The sequence below is a fragment of the Maniola jurtina genome, chromosome 3, assembly GCF_905333055.1.
Source record: "Maniola jurtina chromosome 3, ilManJurt1.1, whole genome shotgun sequence".
NCBI classification, from domain to species: domain Eukaryota; kingdom Metazoa; phylum Arthropoda; class Insecta; order Lepidoptera; family Nymphalidae; genus Maniola; species Maniola jurtina.
The window spans coordinates 16,291,599-16,312,970 of NC_060031.1; the positions used below are offsets into that span (position 1 = coordinate 16,291,599).

Sequence of the window (21,372 nt, forward strand, 5' to 3'; positions counted from 1 at the left end):
CCACCATGGATGTCATAAAATGGCATATCGTGAAAAAAACCTCAATTCTGTAAGTTACTGTCAGTGAATGTCGAGCTCAATAAAGCTGTAGTTACAAGAGAATTAAAAAAAGAAAAATGTATCGATAGTTAAATGTATCGTATGCTAGCACGCTGTAACACGTGTTGCTGTGATGACAAAGCAATAACGTAGTTAACTATTGTCGTCGGCGATGTAGCCTTGAGCTGTCACAGGCGTTCAGCAATAAATACTAATCTCATCGAGATTGAACGTATCCTCATATGTACACAATCATAGTACTGTGTGTTCTCAGTTTTTATTTAGTATTCAAATTCAACTCTCAAACGTTTATCTCATGTAGCCCCACTTGCGGCTTTTATACTACGTCAAGACTCTAATCATCATAACTTAAACCATCGCCGGCCCAATACTGAGCATGGGTCTCATCTCAGAATCCTCCTAGGCCAATGTCCACCACGCTTCTAAGTGCGGATTGGCCAACTTCCAACATCAGCGAAAAAACTATGGAGAACTCTCAGATATGGGATATTTTCCTTTACCCTTACATAACTCTGAAAAGTTAAAGATGCGTGCCCGGGATCGAGCCCCAGAATACTCTAATATAAGGAGGCCTTACTCACTAGGCAGAAGGCCATCAAAGAGTTAAGACTAACGGTTCGGAAAACAGATTCTACAACAAGATACTCGTACCAGCAAGAAACTCCGCAATTAACAACTCTTTTCAAAACTCAAATATCTAACAATAAGAAGCATTTACATACAATGTTTGAGTCTAAAAGTTTGTTAATAAACTGAAACGATTTCCACAGTTGTGTACATTAGAAAATTGTAGGTAACAAAAACCTGACTGATGTAGGAATGCCAATAGCCGGACATTGGCTATTAATTAGAAGGGCGGTGTTACTCCAGTCCGCGAAGTGTCGGTGAACGCAGACTGATAAGGCGCTAGATCCGGCAAACTGTTCCATCCGCATCACGGCTCATTGCTTGCATTCAATGTAGGTATTTATAACAAAGGTATGGTACTTGGCAAACAATAACATCGACAGATGCATATGGGAGGAAAAAAGAGGAGAGGAAGACCAAAGAAAAGGTGGATAGATTGCGTGAAAGAGGATATGCATGTAAAAGGGGTGGACAATGCGTTAATGGATGACAAGAGTAAGTGGAAGAAGAAGACATGCTGTGCCGACCCCATAACATGGTAGCGTGGAATAAAATCAGTAAGAAGAAAAGACTGAACGGATTAGCAAACAGAAATATGTCTGTCGCAGAAAGATGACAGCAGAAGTGCAGACCTCAAGCCTTTTGTTGAAGAAGATGGTAGGAAGCAGCTGGATGTTAAAGGTGGAGAAACGTAAGTGGCTCAGAAAGGTCGCTTTATCCAGCGATATATGCAAATAAATATATTGATAAAGAGATTAGCAAAATTCCTTCAGGATTTTTCAGGAAAGGAGAAAATAATTTTGTAGGGAGACAAGGCGTCCCGGGAAACTCTTCCGTGTTTCGGCTCCTATAGCCACAAGGTTTTCGCAGAAGAGTATTCCAAACCAAGTAGGTTGGTGGGCCATGGGAATAATCCTCAAGTAACTAACTATGAAGTATAAGTAACAAGTTTTTTTTTTTTTTTTTTCCTCTCGTCTGGCTTTACATAGATTAGCCAATGTCAAGTTTGTGATATTTTCAAGTTATTGAATTTATACAAGTATGGACTCCGTCTGCGCCGGCGCCCGCCGACATACGCGCAGCGCCCCTTTAGAGCGCTTCCCAGTCAGTTCCACCACCAAAAAACACCAACTAACACAAAAACCAGCCACTCTTAACAAAAAAAAACACTCCAAACAAGCACAGCACGCGCGCCAGCAAACGCCATCGCAGACGAAGTCCAAAGTAACAAGTTAATTAACTGTGAAACGTAACTATAGTTCATTTATTTAATTCTCTATTGCTCACAGATGGCAGAAGTAACAAAAAAAAAACATACAGAACAGAAGCTAGTTATTATGTAGCCAGTACAAATAAAGTAATGAAAAAGTGTTGAGAGATAAAAACACAATCATAATATGCCTACATGTTTATGATAAAAACTACAGTTACAAAAATTTCGCTTTCAACTTTCGAAATAGATAGTGCCTTTGATAGCAACATCTAAAGCGTAGAAGCAGAGAAACCAATTTATCATTGTCAATCAATGCGCCTGGACCATTACACATTTGTCCATTTATAATGGTAAGTAGGTACCTTTCTCTTACATAAAGCGAAAGCTATTTTATTAGTACTAGCTCGTTGAAATGGGAATATTGTTCGGTAAGTTCAAGCTTTAAGCACGAAATTGTTTTGTCCTTATTAGTTTCACGTTTCTAAAGTATTCGTGCTCTCCCGAGACATTTCTGTTCTGCCTATTTCCAAGATCTGGAAGTCCTAATAAGAGTTATCTCAATTTACTAACTAATAGCATACTTTAATAATACTTTAATAAGCTTTCTTCAGATTCAGAACTTAGCAGAGCCATCAGCGCTGTCAGAGGTATCAGAGCTGTGTGGCATACAAAACATACTGCTGCATAATAAGGTAATATTTACAGAAGACCAATAATCTCTTTCTAGCATTATGAGGCTACAAAATTAAGCATAAAATCTTGAAGTAACTATCCAAGTAGCTTCGCAGAGCAACGACCGGAAAACATTAATAGACCCATCAACATTTCAAAACACGACAATTTATTTTCCAAGGTTGATCTCACCACAGATAAAGCAATACGTAGCGACACCGCCATTACTTGTGTAGGCCAAGACTTCGTTCCCACTGTAGCCTTACAATTTACGCCAAGCCATTATGGGAATAGTATTCTTAGAATTCAGTTAACGTGTCTCTCTTGGCAAATAATGCTAACATCTCGTTTTTCTACAACTGTAGGTAATATTCCTAAGTAGGGACTAGTACAAACTTTTAGTACTTACTTAAATAATAGGCGCTCGAGTGGATTGTAAAAAATTGGTGAGAGAATATAAAATTTTCAAATGTCCTGAAACACTTAAGTATTACATAATTTTTAACCATAAGTCCAAATACGCATAGATATAGTAGTTTGAAATATGATGGATATTCATACAAAGCTTCACCCCCATAACCCTATCGGTGGCGAAATTTCCAAAAATTGTGCAACATGTATTCCTTTATTTTCAACCGAAAGTCTAATTAATAGCAATTTTCATGGATAAAACACGACGGACTTTCATAGAAACTTTCATCCCCTATTTAACCTCCGTAGGGGTAGAATTGCTAAAAATCTTTTCTTTAGTCAGTCCCACATCATATAAGAAACTTACCGTCAAAGTTTAAAGTTTCTAAACCCAGGGGTTTGGGCTGTGCGATGATGAATAAGTCAGTCAGGAGAAATATTTTTTATTTTATGTATCTAGAAGATTGGAAACGCGAGAATTTTGCGCGCGAGAACGTATGCTTGTCATATTTGCAACCTTTGCAAGTAATTTTCTACGAATTTCGATTTTCCCTCATCGCACCTGCCTACCTACTATTTTAAGAATAAATGTAAGTCATGTAACAAACAAGCAATGTTATTCTTGTTTCTTGTTATTGATTTTGCAAAGTTTGCATGTTCTCTTGAATTTATTAAGTTTGGCTTTTCGATTCTGACTTCTATTCGTATTTGATCGTCGCAGTTATTATACCTAGTTATCTTGTATGTAGTAGACAAGCGTATCTTGTTGTATCTTAAAAAGATCCATCGTCATCGTCACTAGTAGTGGTGACGTATTCCGGTGTTTTCTTCATACAAACGTAGGAGGGTGATCACTACATTTTTTGATATTATACGCTCAAAACTAAGTATTATATCGATTTGTCTGGTCATTATCTAGGTTTATTGATACATAAAACTTTGAAAAAAAATTATGAAGTTATGAGCCTCGAAAGATTCCTATTTTAGCACTAAAATGACAACTTTGTGCGTTAGATAATATTAGGAGTACGATAATTCTAAAACAATTTAACTTTAGACATAGTTTATTCATTCATTAGTTGATATAACTTAACATCGCAGATACAAGTTTAGTAGTTTTTTCTCAAAAATGCTTTTCCCAAATAACTGTTCAACCCTTTTTGCGCGCATGATTTCGGTGAAAATCATCGAGCCACTCACCCAGAACATTTGACTTCGCGCGGATGGTGGAGGGAAGGGCTAGCCGACGCATCTTAAACCGGGGATCTTTTTCTCATATAATGTTAGGGGAAATAGCAAGCAGATTACCCACGTGCGCCGACCATTTCGGTCCTGCGTCACCTTAAGGGCTGGTCCCCGCTGTGCGAGGAGACCAATCCCTAATATAAGAGTAGTAGATTCTATCCGTCGTCGTCCCTTTTGCCTAACCAGGCACGATCTCTAAACCGGGTTGCGGGCGAGCATTGCACCCGCCCTTCTAACACCGCCTTTCTCTCGCGCCGTCTGCGGCCTGTCTGGCGAGGCTGGCGATGCGGTAACACTTTCACATCGTCCATTGTATTTGCTATTTGCGGCATTCAAAAACAAGCAACCCGGCTCGCTTGTTCTATTATTAGAATCGAGACATTCTTCGCTGTCCCGTTAACGATTACGTTAACGTTAATAATTGGGATTTGTTTGTGTTGGGTAGAGCCACGGTAGAGGTAGAGCTTTTGAATACTTCAACTTATTTTTATTGTTTCCGCAAAACCAATCGATACCTCTATCACAAGTACCTAGGTACTTATACCCATATTATAATGCAAAAGTGTGTTTGTGTGTGTATATTGGTATATTGGTTTGTCCTTCAATCACGACATAATAGAGCAACGGATCAGCGTGAATTTTTGCATGGATATATAGTTAAAGACCTGCCCGGCTAGCATGGGCAGTAGATAAAAATTATATCCCCCGATCATATCCACTGACGTCATACAAATCAGTGGATATAATCGGGGATATAATTTTTATCTACTGCCCATGCTAACCGGGCTGAAGGCTATTTTTATCCCGTAAAATTAACGAGTTCCCACGGGAACTTAAAAACCTAAATCCATGCGGACGAAGTCGCGAGCATCAGCTAGTGATTTATAATGTAGATACATACCTATACGTATTTACTTACATAAACAAGTGAAAAATGTAGACTTTTTTTAACACAGTATACCTGACAGGTTAGGTACTTACTTTTGATACCTGGAACGCTCTTGCTAAACTATTACCAATTATTACTAAAAATTATATCATAGTAGGAATGTAGTCAGAACCAACATTAAATACTGCCCTATACCGCCTACTGCGTAGAGTAATTATTACAAGCTCAACTTGTCGTTAGCATTAAGTAGGTACGCTTCTAAGCACTCAGGCGACGCAACGGCACTAACGAACCAGCAAAGAGGCGATATAACGAATCGCTATAATTAATTAACACTGAAAGGTGAACGCACGGGTAATGTTAATGGTTATCGCGTCGGAAAAATACACGCTACATTTGAACCGTATTCATTTACCTGGTTTGTTTTTGAGAGTGAGGGAACAGACTCCACCTGTGTTTATATTATAGTGCTGCTGCACACTGTACAGACTGGTGTACTAAAATATGTAGTTGATCAATCCCAGTCTAGACTGGCTCTCTCTCGAAAGCATCACTACTAATCACTATAACACAAATCGACAACAAAAAAATATAAATAAGTTTCATCTAATGACCTAATTCTCACAATTAATGTTTTTGAGGTTGTCAACAATTAGATTCGGAAACAATCAAGATGTTCAGGAATCAATGTTTGCCGTTTGCCAATTTTGGACACATTTTAGTTTTGGAAATATTTTGCTTTTCAATGTCAACAAAATATCATCCATCAACTCATTTAAAGCCATTGTGGATGGCGCCCACGTCTGATTTGTCTTTACTGACGTAAAATAAATCTATGGTGGCGCCACAACAGTAGCCCAATGACGAGTCTATTTTGGTCCCTCGAGACCATTTTGAGAGAGAATTTGAGAATGTCACCGTGTCAACATCACGCAATTTTTTTCTTGACAGTCTACTAGGTTTTGGTACAACTCATCACACTAATATTATAAAGGCGAAAGTTTGTATGTGTGTGTGTGTGTGTGTGTTTGTTACTCCTTCACGCAAAAACTACTGGACGGATTTGGCTGAAATTTGGAATGGAGATCACATCACACTAATATTATAAAGGCGAAAGTTTGTGTGTGTGTGTGTGTGTGTGTGCGTGTGTGTGTGCGTGTGTGTGTGTGTGTGTGTGTGTGTGTGTGTGTGTGTGTGTGTGTGTGTGTGTGTGTGTGTGTGTGTGTTTGTTACTCCTTCACGCAAAAACTACTGGACGGATTTGGCTGTTTGGAATGGAGATAGATAATATTCTGGATTAGCACATAGGCTACTTTTTATCCCGGAATATCAAAGAGTTCCCACAGGATTTCGAGAAACCTAAATCCGCGCGGGCGAAGTCGCGGGCATCGGCTAGTAGTATATAATGGCGCTCGGTATCATAATAACTTCAAATATTATAGAAAGATTTTAACGGAAATTTTCCTTCTCAGTGAAAATACCCATCAAAGCCCTATTTAGTTTTTTCAATCTATCTAAGGGACTTAGCAATATCAAATTCAAAGTAGAGTTAATAAAGGAAATAGATAGGTATAACACGATCAAAAAACTTACAAAAGCAGCTAGGTTGAAAATATATTTGTCCTTGTTTTAAAATTAAGGTTATTTGTGACATCGGCTAATTGGATACACGTATTTAGTCTAGATATTTTATAGACCAAGTCTAGATGTTCTCACATTACAATGATTACCAGTGAATAGATTCTGAATACATAGTTATTTACCTAAATATATTACAACGAAAAATCCTTAGAAAAGGTCTTAGTTTAAAAAAATAGCTTAAATTTTGCATAGACATCCCCCTTATAATGTAAAATAAATAGGGAATAAAGAGGATTGCCAAACTTCACACACCTTAACTTTAGAGAACATTAAGTATGGAGAACTCCCAGGCATGCAGGATTCCTCACGATGTTTCCTTCACCGTTAAAGCAAGTATTATTTAATGGCTTAAAATCTCAGCCACCTATTCTGGGGGGTCTGGAGTGCGATCCCGGGCACGCACCTCTAACTCTTCAGAGTTATTACTTAAGTAGGTATAAATACTTATATTTAAAAAATGTACATCTATGAATAGTCGGAAATCTACATCAAAGATTATTATTATCGTGTAGGTAACTAAAGGCACTAAAGGCTAATCTAAAGGATCTTGGAAAGGATAATCAAGCCGTTAAATATACATAAAACCGTGAAACAATAATGTGGGACCTCCGTACTTGTCCTGACAAGTTGCTCCGAATATCTTGGTTCACGGCCGGACGTGGACCATGGTCGAGATATATCATAATCTTCAATGTTTTCAATTGGCAGTAACGTCTTAAAGCTGGACGCATATTTATTAACAGCGCACGCGTCGCACGTAGCAAAATATTGGCTTACGATATCCTGACACCGTCACCGGCTATGACGCCTGCTTATCATTCTTTTATCACTACCCAGTATCCAAATTATGAACTTATATCAGTACCCATATTACTTAGAGATGCAAAAGTGTGTTTGTTTGTTTGCTGGTCTGTTAATGACGTCGCAATAGAGCAACGGATCGACGTGATTTTTTGCATGGCTATGGTCAAAGATTTGGAGAGTGACATAGGCTACTTTTTGTCCCGGAAAATCAAAGAGTTCTCGCGGGATTTTTAAAAACCTAAATCAGACAAAAGTGCGAGGTCTTTAACAAAGTCGATGCATGCGGCGAGTTCCGCACGAACTTAATGTGCTTCCAGCTTAAGTTTTCGTGATATTATTACCATTTACGTGGTTTTCTACCGAGTGCGTAGCTATGCGGTGCACTGAAAGCTATTAAGCGATGCAAATGTGCAGGTAGGTGGCGAGCCTGTAATTGTGGGCTGGGGATGTGGGGTAAATACATCTTAGCTGGTGGATTTTAATGAGAAACACTTAAGGCTGCACTAAACTAAAAATGTTAAGTAAAACTACGAGTTACATTGAAATTGTAGCTAGTGATAAATGAGGACGTCCAAAACCACTTTTATAAGTTACGCCGATGTACTTGCGCAGAAATCTTGTTTTTGGATGGCTCAAAAATTTCTTAGCCAATCATAGCGCGGTCCGCCCACTATTGGTTATTGCCTACGCTGAATGTTTTGTGCGCGCGAATTATGAGAGATAGGATGATCTGTTGTTCTTGTGTTTAATATTTTATCGGCAAGCAATAAGCTTTAATCAGAAAAGCGCAACTTTTCTGCACAAGCGAATTTTGCCGATACGACCAGTAAAAGTGATATCTACTGTCATTTATTATTCGAATATGTAACAAGGTGGAGAGATGGGAGATCTTTATTCGATTTCCCATGCTTCGCCAGATTGGAAGCTGTAACAGTGCCGTATCTCAACCTCTGTTGGATGAGGCTAGGACTCATCCAACATAGGACAGGAGAAAATATGAGTCTACACAGACTAAAAAAACTCCACAAAGCAAAATTTGAAAAAAAAAAAATGCTACACATATTGCGACTTCAGCTTTGCAATCCGTTGAGCTCAATGTAGTAAATTACTTAACGACTTTAAATACGAACGAATAAGTAACAATGTGTTTCGACTCAAATTGTAGATGATGTATACCCGGGCCGTAAGTAGGGCGAAATGGAATACTCCTCTTTGAAACTGATATACGCACAATCCAGATAAAGCCGCATTATTAAACAGCCTCTCGCAACCGATGAAGGCTCATTATGATGCTCGAGTACCTACCGCTAAATTATACAGCGCGCTCTTGCAGAAAAGTTTCTTCAAATACTTGATACAGAAATTAACTACAATGTAATCCCAATACCCTGAGGTACAGTAGAAACAACACGGTCAGGAAAAGAAATAAAAACAAGACGGTTCCATTATGGAAATCCAAACTCAAATTATACGTATCAAGTAATACAGTCATGTGTTAGGCATATTTTACGGACAGGTCAAGGCTTTGCTAGACAAGTTCGAAAGCTGATTCTACTGAGAAAAGCTGGCAAGAAACTCAGCAGCTACTCTTTCAAAAGACAACAATTACAAGATGGAGACAATAGTTAACTCCTCGAACAGTACCTAAGAATAATCAAGAAACCGATGCAAATATGGAGGAGAATGCTGACAAGAATTTGTGGATTACAGACAATTTCAGAAGACAGTAACCAATAACCATTTCAAATGGATGAAAGTCGGTACACTCGGCCGGTATTCGGTACATGGAAGAAAAATTTCTGAAAATAGAATAACTTACTTATCCAAAACATAAAATGGAGGACAGCATAAAATAATGCAAGCCCAACTTACTCAATATAAAAGTTGTCAAGTTACAAGATAATAAATCGTGTGCTGACAAAGTTGGCAATTGTTTTTTGCTCCGTGTATTTAGGTTTACAACGAGGCATGTAACGATTGTAGCATCTGAGTTTAGCATCGCGTGCGGAACCGCCATTGTTTTTGTGCAAATCGCGACAATTTCCACCGTCGCAAAGCCTTGCACGAAATGGCAGAGCAGCTTAGCATGGATCTAGTATGTCACTTGTACCAGATTGGTAATTCTAGAAACTTCGATCTCAGTACAATTAGACTGCTTGTTTTAAAAAAAAAAAATATTAGCCATGCGGATGTCAACGTTAGTAATAGCTATCTGCGTGCCAAATATCAGCCCGATCCGCCCAACAGTTTGAGGTGTGCGTTGATAAATCAGCCAGTTAGTCAGCTTTTTTATATAATTACTAGATGAAGCCCACGACTTCATCCGTGTAGATTTAGGTTCCTACGTGAGATCTCTTTGATTTTCCAGGATAAAAGATTGCCTATGTCCATCCCCAGGATGTAAGCTAACTCTATACCGAATTTCATCAAAAGACATAGTTAGTTAAACTGTTGGGTTGTGAAAAGCTAGCAGACAGTCAGACAGATAGACACTTTCACATTTGTAATATTAAGTATATTTGTACGGATGCTTAATTAGTTTTAGATATCAGCTTTTGCCTTGTTTTATTTCAAATTAGTTACTCAATAAAATGAAAAATTATTATCAGCATCATGCATCAAGCTTTCAAGTATCAAGTCCTGACATCGAGGTAATTTATTAAGTAAGAGCTTTTAAGTTTTAACCTGTTCAGTAACAAAATATTGTATTACTGACTCAAGATAAAAAGAACATTCGCCTTTGAAGCGTTCAAGTAACTTTCTGATGAAAGATAAAATCTTATTATTTTTATTATTCACTGTTAACCGTTTCGATCCAAGATTGTATCGGCAAAGTATGATTACAGCACTAAAATTTAAAATTATGAGCTATATGTAGAACTTGAACACCGTTGGAATTGGGTTAATGGTAATAATCATTCCAGACTTCTTCGGAATGCCCCTCGGTGGATTTCGAAGTAATTTCGGACTTTCATTCATGATATGAATCCGTCGGTTCAACAAACCGATAGACGTTGGGGTCCCAAGGTGCTGAAAATTGGAAAAGTGACCTGGAAAGCGCAGATTGGAAGATAGGTAAGGTGGGCAGACGGAATCAAACAAGTCGCAGAGAGCTGTTGGATTCAGACAAGCTGCTGTTGCATTCAGCTGTCGGCGCCCGTGGCATGTAGAAGATCCTACAAGCGATCCAGCAAAGGTTTCCAGCATCGGACGTTAACAGGGCTCTCTCCGTCACTCGTTTCCACTCGTTTCATACAATCGTAGTTCCAATTTCATTTGAATATTAAGCAACCAAAGTCCATGAAATTTTGCAGACATATTGTAGAAACTAATATCTGTGTCTGTGGTGTTTTAGATTTTTCTAAAAATATGTAGTTTTAAAATTACAGGGGCTCCAAGATTTGTATGAAAATTTTAAGACTGCGTAACTTAGAAACCGAATATTTTAACAGAAATCTGGAAAACCACAGACATAGATATTAGTTTCTAGAATATGTCTGCAAAATTTCATGGACTTAGGTTGCTTAATATTCAAATTAAATTGGAACTACGATTGTATGAAACGAGTGGAAACGAGTGACGGAGAGAGCCCTCTTAATCGCAATTTGAACTTGGCATCAATCATAAACCGATATAGTAGTTATTTTAAAAATTTGAAACAATTGAAACGGTTTATAAAAAGTCCACATTGCTTAGTCATTAGAAATAGGTTCCAGATGAAACTAGCGTTCTGAGTCATTAAGGTAAGTACTAAAGTGGTGATTAAACTGTACATCTTTGTACAGCCAACCGCTTTCACTGAGCTAACTTTAAACTGATTGACGGCTATAAAAAAGATAATGCAAATCTTCCGACTTTCTTCCACATATCTGCACTAGAGTTATAAATAGACATTAATTTCACTTTTGTAAGAAGTACACGTCCAACCTTAATATCTGTAACAGTGACCCATAGCTTAATATCGATTTGAATAGCCAACTTAATCTTGAACTTAAAGCATACAAAAGTAACTCTTATGGTGAGGCCATACAGGTTCATTGATATAGTTTAAAATTTTGGTTTTATGAAGAAACGATGTCATGATGTCATAAAAAAGGACGAATCATGATGAATGGAATTTTTATGTAGGATGTAAGACATGTGTCGTATTTAACGTCGTGACAGTAGAAAGGCAGTACAAAGAAGCTATACATATATATTGTAGAGTTGAACAACTAAGTGGTTTAGCCTTTAGAGAATTCGAATACAACTTTGAAGCAGTCATTTCTCTTTTCTCCGAACTTATTACTGCGACAGTTATCAGATAACTACTATACTGACTGGTTTTGACAGGATTAACTATGCTAGAAATCGAAATATCCCACCACTAAAACCACTAAAACGTAACCACTAAAACGTAAATGTACTACTCATTTGAATAATTATGATAAAATTAGCACCAATAACGAATTAATTATGTTAGTATGAGCAAATAAATGCTTAATTAATGTCACCGAAAATACATATTAGAATATGATTAGAATTGAGTAGATACTGAAGCAACGTACCTATATACTCGTATAGGAGATAGGTAGAGTTATAAGATTTAATTAAGGTCAAGGTTCGAGTACCGAGTAAGTTGTTATTTACTTTCAGAGCAATAAAAAAACGGATAGGCAGTCGTCCAAAACTTGCGGTTAAGTGCCCTTTAAATAGCCGATAAAACCACTTACCTCGAAATTTTGTGATATGAAAATAGTTTGGCTTTCTTATCGTAAAAATTCAAATACGCTAGAACATTATATTGCAAAAGTTTTAGGGAAAATCTATAGTATTTTTCGTTTTGCAAGATTCCCAAAACCGAATACTTACGTTTAAGCGTAAATGAAAAAGTAGGTGTACTTCATTAGTATCCGAGCTCTTAGTAAATGAATTCGGATCGATATTCCAATAAAGTTTGATAGCGCTCATCAATAAACATATGAAAGAACAGTAGAACAACCAAAGAGTCGTTAAATAGAGATTACAGTACAGTAGTACAATAAGTTGTACTCGATTAAAAAAAATATACTGGGTATGATGTAAGGATTCTAACGATACATACATACAAATCTGTTCGAATTGAGAAGTTATGGTGGAGTTAAGAATTTAACATAGATTCACCCTGAAAACATTACACTCCTTTTTTGGGCAGTCATGGATAGGAATTTTGATCTAATCTATTTTAGTGACAACAAAAACATATTTGTTCACACGCTGTCTCAAAATTAACATTGCTAATTTGCAGCCAAAGGTCACTCGCTACTCAAATCTCGCTTCATAAGCGTCAACGCTGAGAAGAAAATACTTCGCAAACTGCTTAATGGATACGACATTGAGTGTAGGTCACAAATCAGACAACCGTCAACTGGGACTCGACGAGGTCGGGATAGGAATAGAGGATTCAATCAGTAGCTACTGACGTCTTGCCGACAGACAATTACGGCTGCCACTAATAGATTCTGCCCGTATTCAGTTCCTGCCTACTTAGTCGAATAAATTCATCCCGAATTATTATTTTTTGGTTTCCAATCCAATTCATCAGACTGTATGCGTCCACTGCTGGATATAGGCATGTTCAAGAGTACGCCATCAAACATGGTTCTCCAGCTTCCTGCCAATTTCTTCAGATCACCGGTCCAGCGAGCTGGAGGTCGTCCTACAGTACGCTTCCCGGTACGTGGTCTCCACTTCAGAACACGTCTACCCCATCGGCCGTCGGTTCTGCGACAGACATGACCTGCCCATAGCTACTTCAGCTTACTAATCGTTTGAATCAGTCACTTTTGTCATTTTTGCAAATTTACTCATTCTTTAGAATATCTTTAGGGTTGTTGTGACTAAATAGAATTAGCGACTAAATCGTGGTCGTCTGTAATTATTTACTGACGATGACTGGATGGATAGTTACGATCGCAGCTGCTTAGAAGGAAAAGTGATGTAACCAAGAAAGTGGAGATTGGTACTCAGTACCCTAGGGGCAATAAAGGGCCTGGGGTAGCAGATTACGAGGGGCGGTTCAAGCTTTCATCAGTACCAGATTCTACTAACCATAAACTATTTGATAACATAGAGCACGGAAGTAAAGGCAACGTAGACGTGAACTCTAACTTCGTCAACCATACTTAAAGCTGGTTGGAACTTGGAAGTTGAAAAACCACTTCTTGAAACCCACATCAAAACTGTTAGGTATCAAATGAAGTGATTGTCAAAGCTCAAGACAGGCGTAAAAGTGAATTTAAGAAGAGACGGGTATCGATTAGGCGCTACAGCGGCTGCGTGAAACACGACCCCGAGCCTAGAAAGCGACAGTGATTACGGTTGCGCAAGCGCCGAATACGGCGGTCACTGACCGGCGCGGGCGCGGCGGGGAAAGTCGCGGACAATTAGCTAGTGTGCGGACTACACTGGGGTAACTGTGGAGAAGTTAAGTTACATTCGCGTCACCAAAGTTGGAACTATAGATTCGAGACTCAGTTACATGTCCTTTAGGATCCTCATTTAAAGTTTAGCGGTATCCATTTGTAGATGGCAGGTCAATGAAGAAGCCCTGGTTGTGAAGGTTTTTGACCTTCACCCTCCGGACTAATGAAGATCGAGAGACAAAGCGAACCCATAACTCAAACTCAAAGCATTTATTCATATTGGGTACCTTTGTACTACACTATTTGACTGTCAATCATTGTGGAATTTGTGATAGTTAAATTAAGTAAGCTTGAAACTAAAGCTACAATGGTTTCAAACACGCCCTGGTTTAAAAAGAGAACACTTTCAAACCTTACTCATATACTGTCGAGTGAACTACAGCAGAGACAGGAGAGCATGCACTGAAATGTTGTGTAATATATGAAAAAGAACAATTAAGAACGAATGGAACATGCAGAAACAAGATAGCAGTCTTTAGCAGGCTTAAAGATAGCCAGGCGTCTTTCAGATAAAATGTAAATTGTTACCTGAAAGATACAGGTTTTTTGATTTGTAAGCTGTTGGGCAGCATCACCAATAGAGTTGGCATGCCTGAGGCACTCATGAGGATTTTCTTTCTTCCAAGATAGAAGAAAAACAGTTAAGTGCAAGTCGGATTCGCACACGAAGGGTTCCGTACCAAGATATCATCCTACAAGATATAACACTATGCACTTTTTAAATATTTTTAATTTGCATTATGGCCATTTTGGAATTCGCTATCTTGGTTTTAGTTTATTTGTTGTTAAAGCGATTATAAAATTACACACTGAAAATTTCAAATTTCTTTATGGTTCATGAGATACAACCCACTGACAGACAGACGGATGGACAGCGGAAGACAATTAGTATTGTCCTATTAGATCATAATATATTTAACTAGCTGGCCAATTCCAGCTTCACATTAGTGGAATTCTTGAAAATCAGCGACGGAGTTGAATTTCCAAAAATCCTGAAATGCGTACTTCTTTATGTTTGATGGTAATGCCAAATATCAGTTTTCGTAGATTTCATGGATACAATTTCATGATAGAACTCTCTGAAGAGTCTTGAGAGAAGTTACTGAGCCAATATATTTTGAAGGCATGCAATTTAATGAAATTCTAAGAAGCTAATGTAAGCATACTAAATTAATATTAATATTAAAATTATAAATGTAAATATGTGTGTCTCTCAATCTGTTACCTTTTATGACCTATCTGTTCAACAGATTTTCACAAAATCATCTCAGGCTTTAAAACTGTTTAAACTGCCCATTACTTATGTATCTGTACATTACTTGTATTAGTTATAATTGCTGTTTCAATTAATAATCATGGGCTATCTTCAATATAAATAAACAATTGTGTTTAGTACAAGTTGTCAGCATTTACCAGGAGATCAAAAGCGTTGATTTACTGAATTTGAACTGTGCCCGTTACACTACCCGTGGAAACCGATTGCTTCCATGCATCTTTGTCATTAAGATTTTCATTAAATGTATAATACCTGTGACTTAACAAATGTTAAGTCAAGGTTATTACTTTTTAGTAAATGTACTGATCATAAGTACCATTAGTTATTTAAGTATGTCAAACTACTTCTCTTCAAGTTAAATCAGCACTAACTACTCACTATAGTCTATAAATAACTCCACAAACAACAAAGTCTGTGAAGTTATTTATAGGGACAATTATTATCATTGCCTTGAGTATTGATATCTTTAATAAACATTACTGCAACACCATATTATTTAATCGCAGAATACATTTTATAGGTTAACATAAACTTTGTAGAAATATTATAATTTATAAGGCTTTACATACTAAAAACATCTATACAATTCTATTACTTGTTGGTGCAGACATTTTACATTTTAGTACCAACTTATGTTGTTTAAATAGCTATTCAGAGTAATTGTAAAGCGCATTGATTTTGACTATCGGAGATCTCACAATGAACAAGAAATGAATGTAGGATTGCAATATTTCTTTATCAAAGTTAATTTTCGTAAGTTATGTAAACAACTATTGTGTTTAAGCATACAAAAGAACCATTTATGTACTGAAAATCTTATTACTTTTAAGATTGAAATTTTCTTAATGACATTTAAGGTGTTTTAAACAAAGATAATGCTATATAACAGATTGGTCAGCTTACTAATATAAAACTACGTCGTATTCTTAGTAAAACATCAGCTAACCTTGTGAATCAGCTGATGACACCTTTGTCCCGTGTTACTCACGAAAAATTCAAAGTATTTCAGTAGAAAAGCGAAGTACATACCTCTTCACGACGTTTGAGCCAGCGTCCGCAGGGGCTCTCCTCCAGAATCTCGCTCTCGTCCTCCGAATCCTCTCCACTTTCTCGAGGAGACTTGCGCTCCTTGTCGATACTTCTGCCACCAGACATTGCACCAGATTACTCAACACCGAACAACAAACCAACACCGCACAGTCAACTGATACTTCACAGATGTTTTCACCAGAGAAAACACTAGGAAATATTTTCAAAATACACTTTTTCTTGTAACCATAACCAAGGTTGCAAGACGAGGTGTCACTAACGTTTCATCCCAAACCATTATTCGTTACACGACACTGTATATAATGATTGTACTCCGTGAAATATGAAGATTAAAGATTTCTCTACACAAAGCGATAGAACGCAACGAGTCCAGCGAGCTTACTCATGATAATTGAAATAAATTGTTCGCCGGCGTATCTCGACGTATTTCTATCGGACACAAATATAAAACCATAGACACTTTCACTTTTTTTTCGTCCCTCAAATCAAATCCCAGTTTCCAATAACCATAGACAAACTCATCACTTTTACAATTCAGTCTAATTTCAGTAATTTAAAATAAATATTAATGTGAGGTTAACATTAAATTATTATTTTCAATAAAATTAAATTACAACTTTCTTTTTAAATATCACAATATTTCATTTTTGTACAGTGCCATCTAGTGCACTAGTTAGAAAAAGGTTAAGTCTAGCGACAGCGACATCTATGTGAAGACACAAAACACAAGAAGGTCGTGTTTTGACAAGAACCATTTTTATTAGCCTAGAGTAACAAAGTTACTTACTAGATGTCGCTATACTTAATCAACTTTTTATTAAAATTAGCTCAGATTAGAAATTAATTCAAGAAAGCTCAGGGGAAAAGTTTACCAATAGCGATCTATATGATAGTATACCGCATACAGTCAACTACATCTCTGTGAGTAGGTACCTACCTACCTAGTCCGTAAAAACAGTAGAACTAGAGAGCTCTGTTTCTAGGTTTATGTGCTTTTTATATTTCTTTTGTGAGCATCCTCGTAACAAACTGATGGAAAGAAGGAATTATACGACTAGGAACGTAGCCTGTACAGAGGATAATAATATGGCGCTAATAAGGATACAATGTGGAAGCATTCGCTGTTAATGGTGCAAGTCAAACTGAGACTTAAAGATTCTTTTGGCAATTAATTGTAAAAGTTTATTTAAATAAATGTAATTATGTACCTACTTATGTCTTTTATTTACTCATCTCAGTCCATCGTCTGTCCATGGTGTCTATGCCTGCCCACTACTGAGAACGGGTATTTTCTCAAAATGAGATTAGGGTTCAGGACATAGTTCTGCGCGGGACTGCAATTACCTACTTCTATCTTTGAAAAGAGCAACCGCCGAGTTTCTTGCAGGTTCTTCATGGTAGGAACCAGTGGTAGATAGATGTATAAGTGATTAGACGATCTATTTATATAAGTACCTAGCTACAAGCGAGCTACTTGAAAAAAATTGTTTGTAAAAAAACATAATAGGTAGGTACCTATCTATTTTAATCTAAATTCTTATAGTTCAAAACTACTGGATGGATTTGGCTGGATAGATTATACACTGGATTAACATGCAGGCTACTTTTTATTCCGGAAAATCAGAGTGTTCCCACGGGATTTTAAAAACCTATAGCCATGGGTACGAAGTCGTGGGTATCAGCTAGTATACACTATACAATATACATACCTACTCATAGGTTAGGTACCTACTGTAAGCTCACTTATCACTTTTAGGTAAACTTATATTAGGTACATAAAGAATTACATTATAAATATTTAAAATGTAAAAATAATAATTATAAAATATCTGCTACGTCTTTAATATTGTGGTGTAGAGCCTAGAGGCGACATTCATTCATTATGGAACGACAGAGCCGACGGACGTATTGTGATTGTATTATATACAATATGTATGTACAATATGTGATGTAAAATATACAAAGTGAAAACTAATGTCGAGAATTATTTAAAAATCCTGATAACCTGAAGCTGTGGCTACAGCTTCAGAAGTGGGATCCCGGAAAATAACACTATTTTCTGTTCCACGCCAATGACTACGTTAAAGTGTAAGTAGCGTTTATATACCTAAGTGATTACTTTTCTCTTCTATAACTATCGTATAGCTAATATTTTATCAAGAAAACAATTCAGTCTACGATGTTAAATGCGAATTTACGGTAATCAAAAGTTATTGGCCGATTACCATTGTCTCCAAATTACCCAACTAAGTATAGACAAACCGGCGCGCGAAGGGTTAAAAGCAATACAACTTTTTTTTAACAGTGTGTTTATATTTTATGTCATTTTAAAGGATATTGTAAAGAGTAGAGAGTGATTGAAGACAACGTTTAGAAAACCCAATGGGTTTCAAAATGGGCATTTTGTCTTGTGAAAACATCTATTTAACCTAATAAAATATGACATAATAGTAACCGCGACTGACTAACGAGGTAGTTACCTACGTACCATTATGTGACCGTTTCATGATTTGAAGTCGTATAATACTAAAGCAATAAGACCATTTTGTTTGTTGAGTAGTATACATAGAATTCTTTATGTTTTTTGGTTTTGTTTTGTTGTTTATCTCCATTTTAATCACTATTACTTTAGTTTTGAATGAGATCCTAAAGTACTGCAAGATATTTATTTAAGAAAAAAAATGAAAAGTGGCTGTCATAGAATTATGTGGCATCGCCTGTTGCTGGGCCCCATTGATGGCTCGCTTGTTTATATTTCATGTAGTTAGTAGGTACTTATCAACAGGTATTCGTTTATATACGACTTACGAGTTGCGGAGCTGGTGATTGTTTATGTTAAATGTAATGAGATCCCGTATTCACTTCGCAGTACTGAGCTTTTATTATTTCCTTTGTGTATTTTGGCTCAATCTAAAATATGTTTGCTTGTATTGTTAAGTTTGAATCATGATTAATATCGTTTCGGGTCGGAGTTTTTCCGTACCTAACCAAGGAGTAACGTGAAGTCAAAATAGTAATACTATTTTTGTGAAGTCAAAACTTGTTATTACAAACGAAGAAAGGCAGGCTTAATATGTCATTACTACGAACGAGATTTCTAAGCTCTTTGTCAGTTTCAGATTCTGAACTATGGAACGAGGTGATGATCAGCCACGGAGAGTGGCCTATGACTGGTTTAGTGCAGACCCAGGTGTACCCAGGTTCGAGGGTCAGGGTCGGGAAGCACTAGAAATTATTATTCAGAGTAAGCAAGGGTATTGCGGGTGCGCTATACCGAAGTAGAGAAGGGTATTGCGGGTGCGTTATACCGAGGTAGAGAAGGGTATTGCGGGTGCGTTATACCGAGGTAGAGAAGGGTATTGCGGGTGCGCTATACCGAGGTAGAGAAGGGTATTACGGGTACGTTATACCGAGATAGAGAAGGGTATTGCGGGTGCGCTATGCCGAGGTAGAGAAGGGTATTGCGGGTGCGCTATACCGATGTAGAGTATAACACAGATAAACGGCTTGACGGAGGGCGTCAACGACGGAAAGAATTTGAAGGGCGGAGAAATATAGAGAGATCTGTTCGTATACCGGTGGGTGCAAAACGAGGACGTTCGACTAGCTCTTCTCTGGAACGTGGTGAATTGAGTTAAGAGGAAGAAGTGAAGCTAAGACCAGACACGAGAAGATGAGGTAAATTCAAAATCTCGAGCCGGATGATTCAGTTAATTGAAGTTACCAATCGATTCAGTTAATGAAGCGTTCCAATTCAGTGGTAGATTATTTTGACGATTCAACAGCATTTGTAAAAGTTTAATTAAAAAAAAAAAATATATACTTTGAACTTGAAGATAAATCAAAGTTAACTTTTAACACTAATAATATTTATTATTCCTGAGTTCGATTCTATGTCGAGAGAACAAACGATTCCAATTTGGCTTATAAAAGTAGAAGTATGTTCTGAAAATTACTATCCATTATACCTTTCCAAAACTAGCTAATGTAGCTAAGTCATGGTATCAGAGCTTACCGAGTATGAAAGTATATGTGGGCCGAAAGGAAAAATAAACTAATCGAATCATTTTCCTTGCGAACAGACTACGTTGAATTCTTGACTAAAACAAAATACTGGTTAAGCAAGTTAAATATGGAGAATCTCTTGAGCAATAATATTATGCTAAGGTATATTTAAAACAAAAACAAATTTTTAGTAATTATTGTTCGTTTATGTATTATTTGTCATCATTTAAATATTTGAAACCATATTATCTACATGGTTATCATTTTATATTTTCTGTGTATATCTTGTTTGATGCATATATTTATTTAAGAATTGCTGTGTACACTATACACCGATTGTTGCTTGGATCCTGATCTATTGTTTCTATATTTAGACTTTCTACATTTATAACCTGTTGGGTGCGCTTTTGTTCAATAAAATAAAATAAAATGAAATTTGTTAAATAGGTGTAAATTATGGATATCAGGCTGTAGATTGTTTACTGTACGGCGTTGAGGATAGAGCTGTAAAAGTTAGTGCGTAGGCTGAACAGTTTTCAGAAAAAAAAAAAAAGTAAAATATTTTAGAATCTTTAAATTATGTCAAGCCCCGAAATCTACGATTCACATTTTAAATTTCGGAATGAACGTAGGAATGCTATTCCAACTGTTAGATCCAGCAGTTTGAGAGTCGATACAAGATGATATACCACAATTATTGCAATGAACATGGTCACCCGAGTTTTAAGTGCATGAAATATCCTGCAAAGTGATGTACCTGCGAGATATTAGGCCATTTATCTATTATAATTCACTGTTTTAAATAAAACTAACAAAAATCGCGAAAAGGATGCGAATTTCACAAAGGATAAAAATGAAGCAAGTTGTTGAATTACGTCATACAGTGAATCTCTAGTGAATATATCGTTTCAATTAAAATAAATAATAATTAGGAGACTGTCATTTGGAGTCGGAAAGTCAGTGTTCTGTCATTATGGTAACAAAGGTCATGGAACTCAATTTAGAAATAGTTGTACCAAAGGAGTTACCCGTACTC

General features: G+C 36.9%; 1 protein-coding gene across 1 annotated transcript in view; it reads right to left on the reverse strand.

Annotated features, from left to right (window-relative positions):
• Positions 1-16,796, reverse strand: part of LOC123880770 (nuclear receptor-binding protein homolog) — a 62,983-nt gene extending 46,187 nt beyond the window's left edge. The window contains exon 1 of the mRNA XM_045929068.1: positions 16,311-16,796. Within this exon, the coding sequence (XP_045785024.1) occupies positions 16,311-16,436 (126 nt within the window). The 5' untranslated portion in view covers positions 16,437-16,796. The remainder of the gene's footprint in view (positions 1-16,310) is intronic.
• Positions 16,797-21,372: the final 4,576 nt, after the last annotated feature.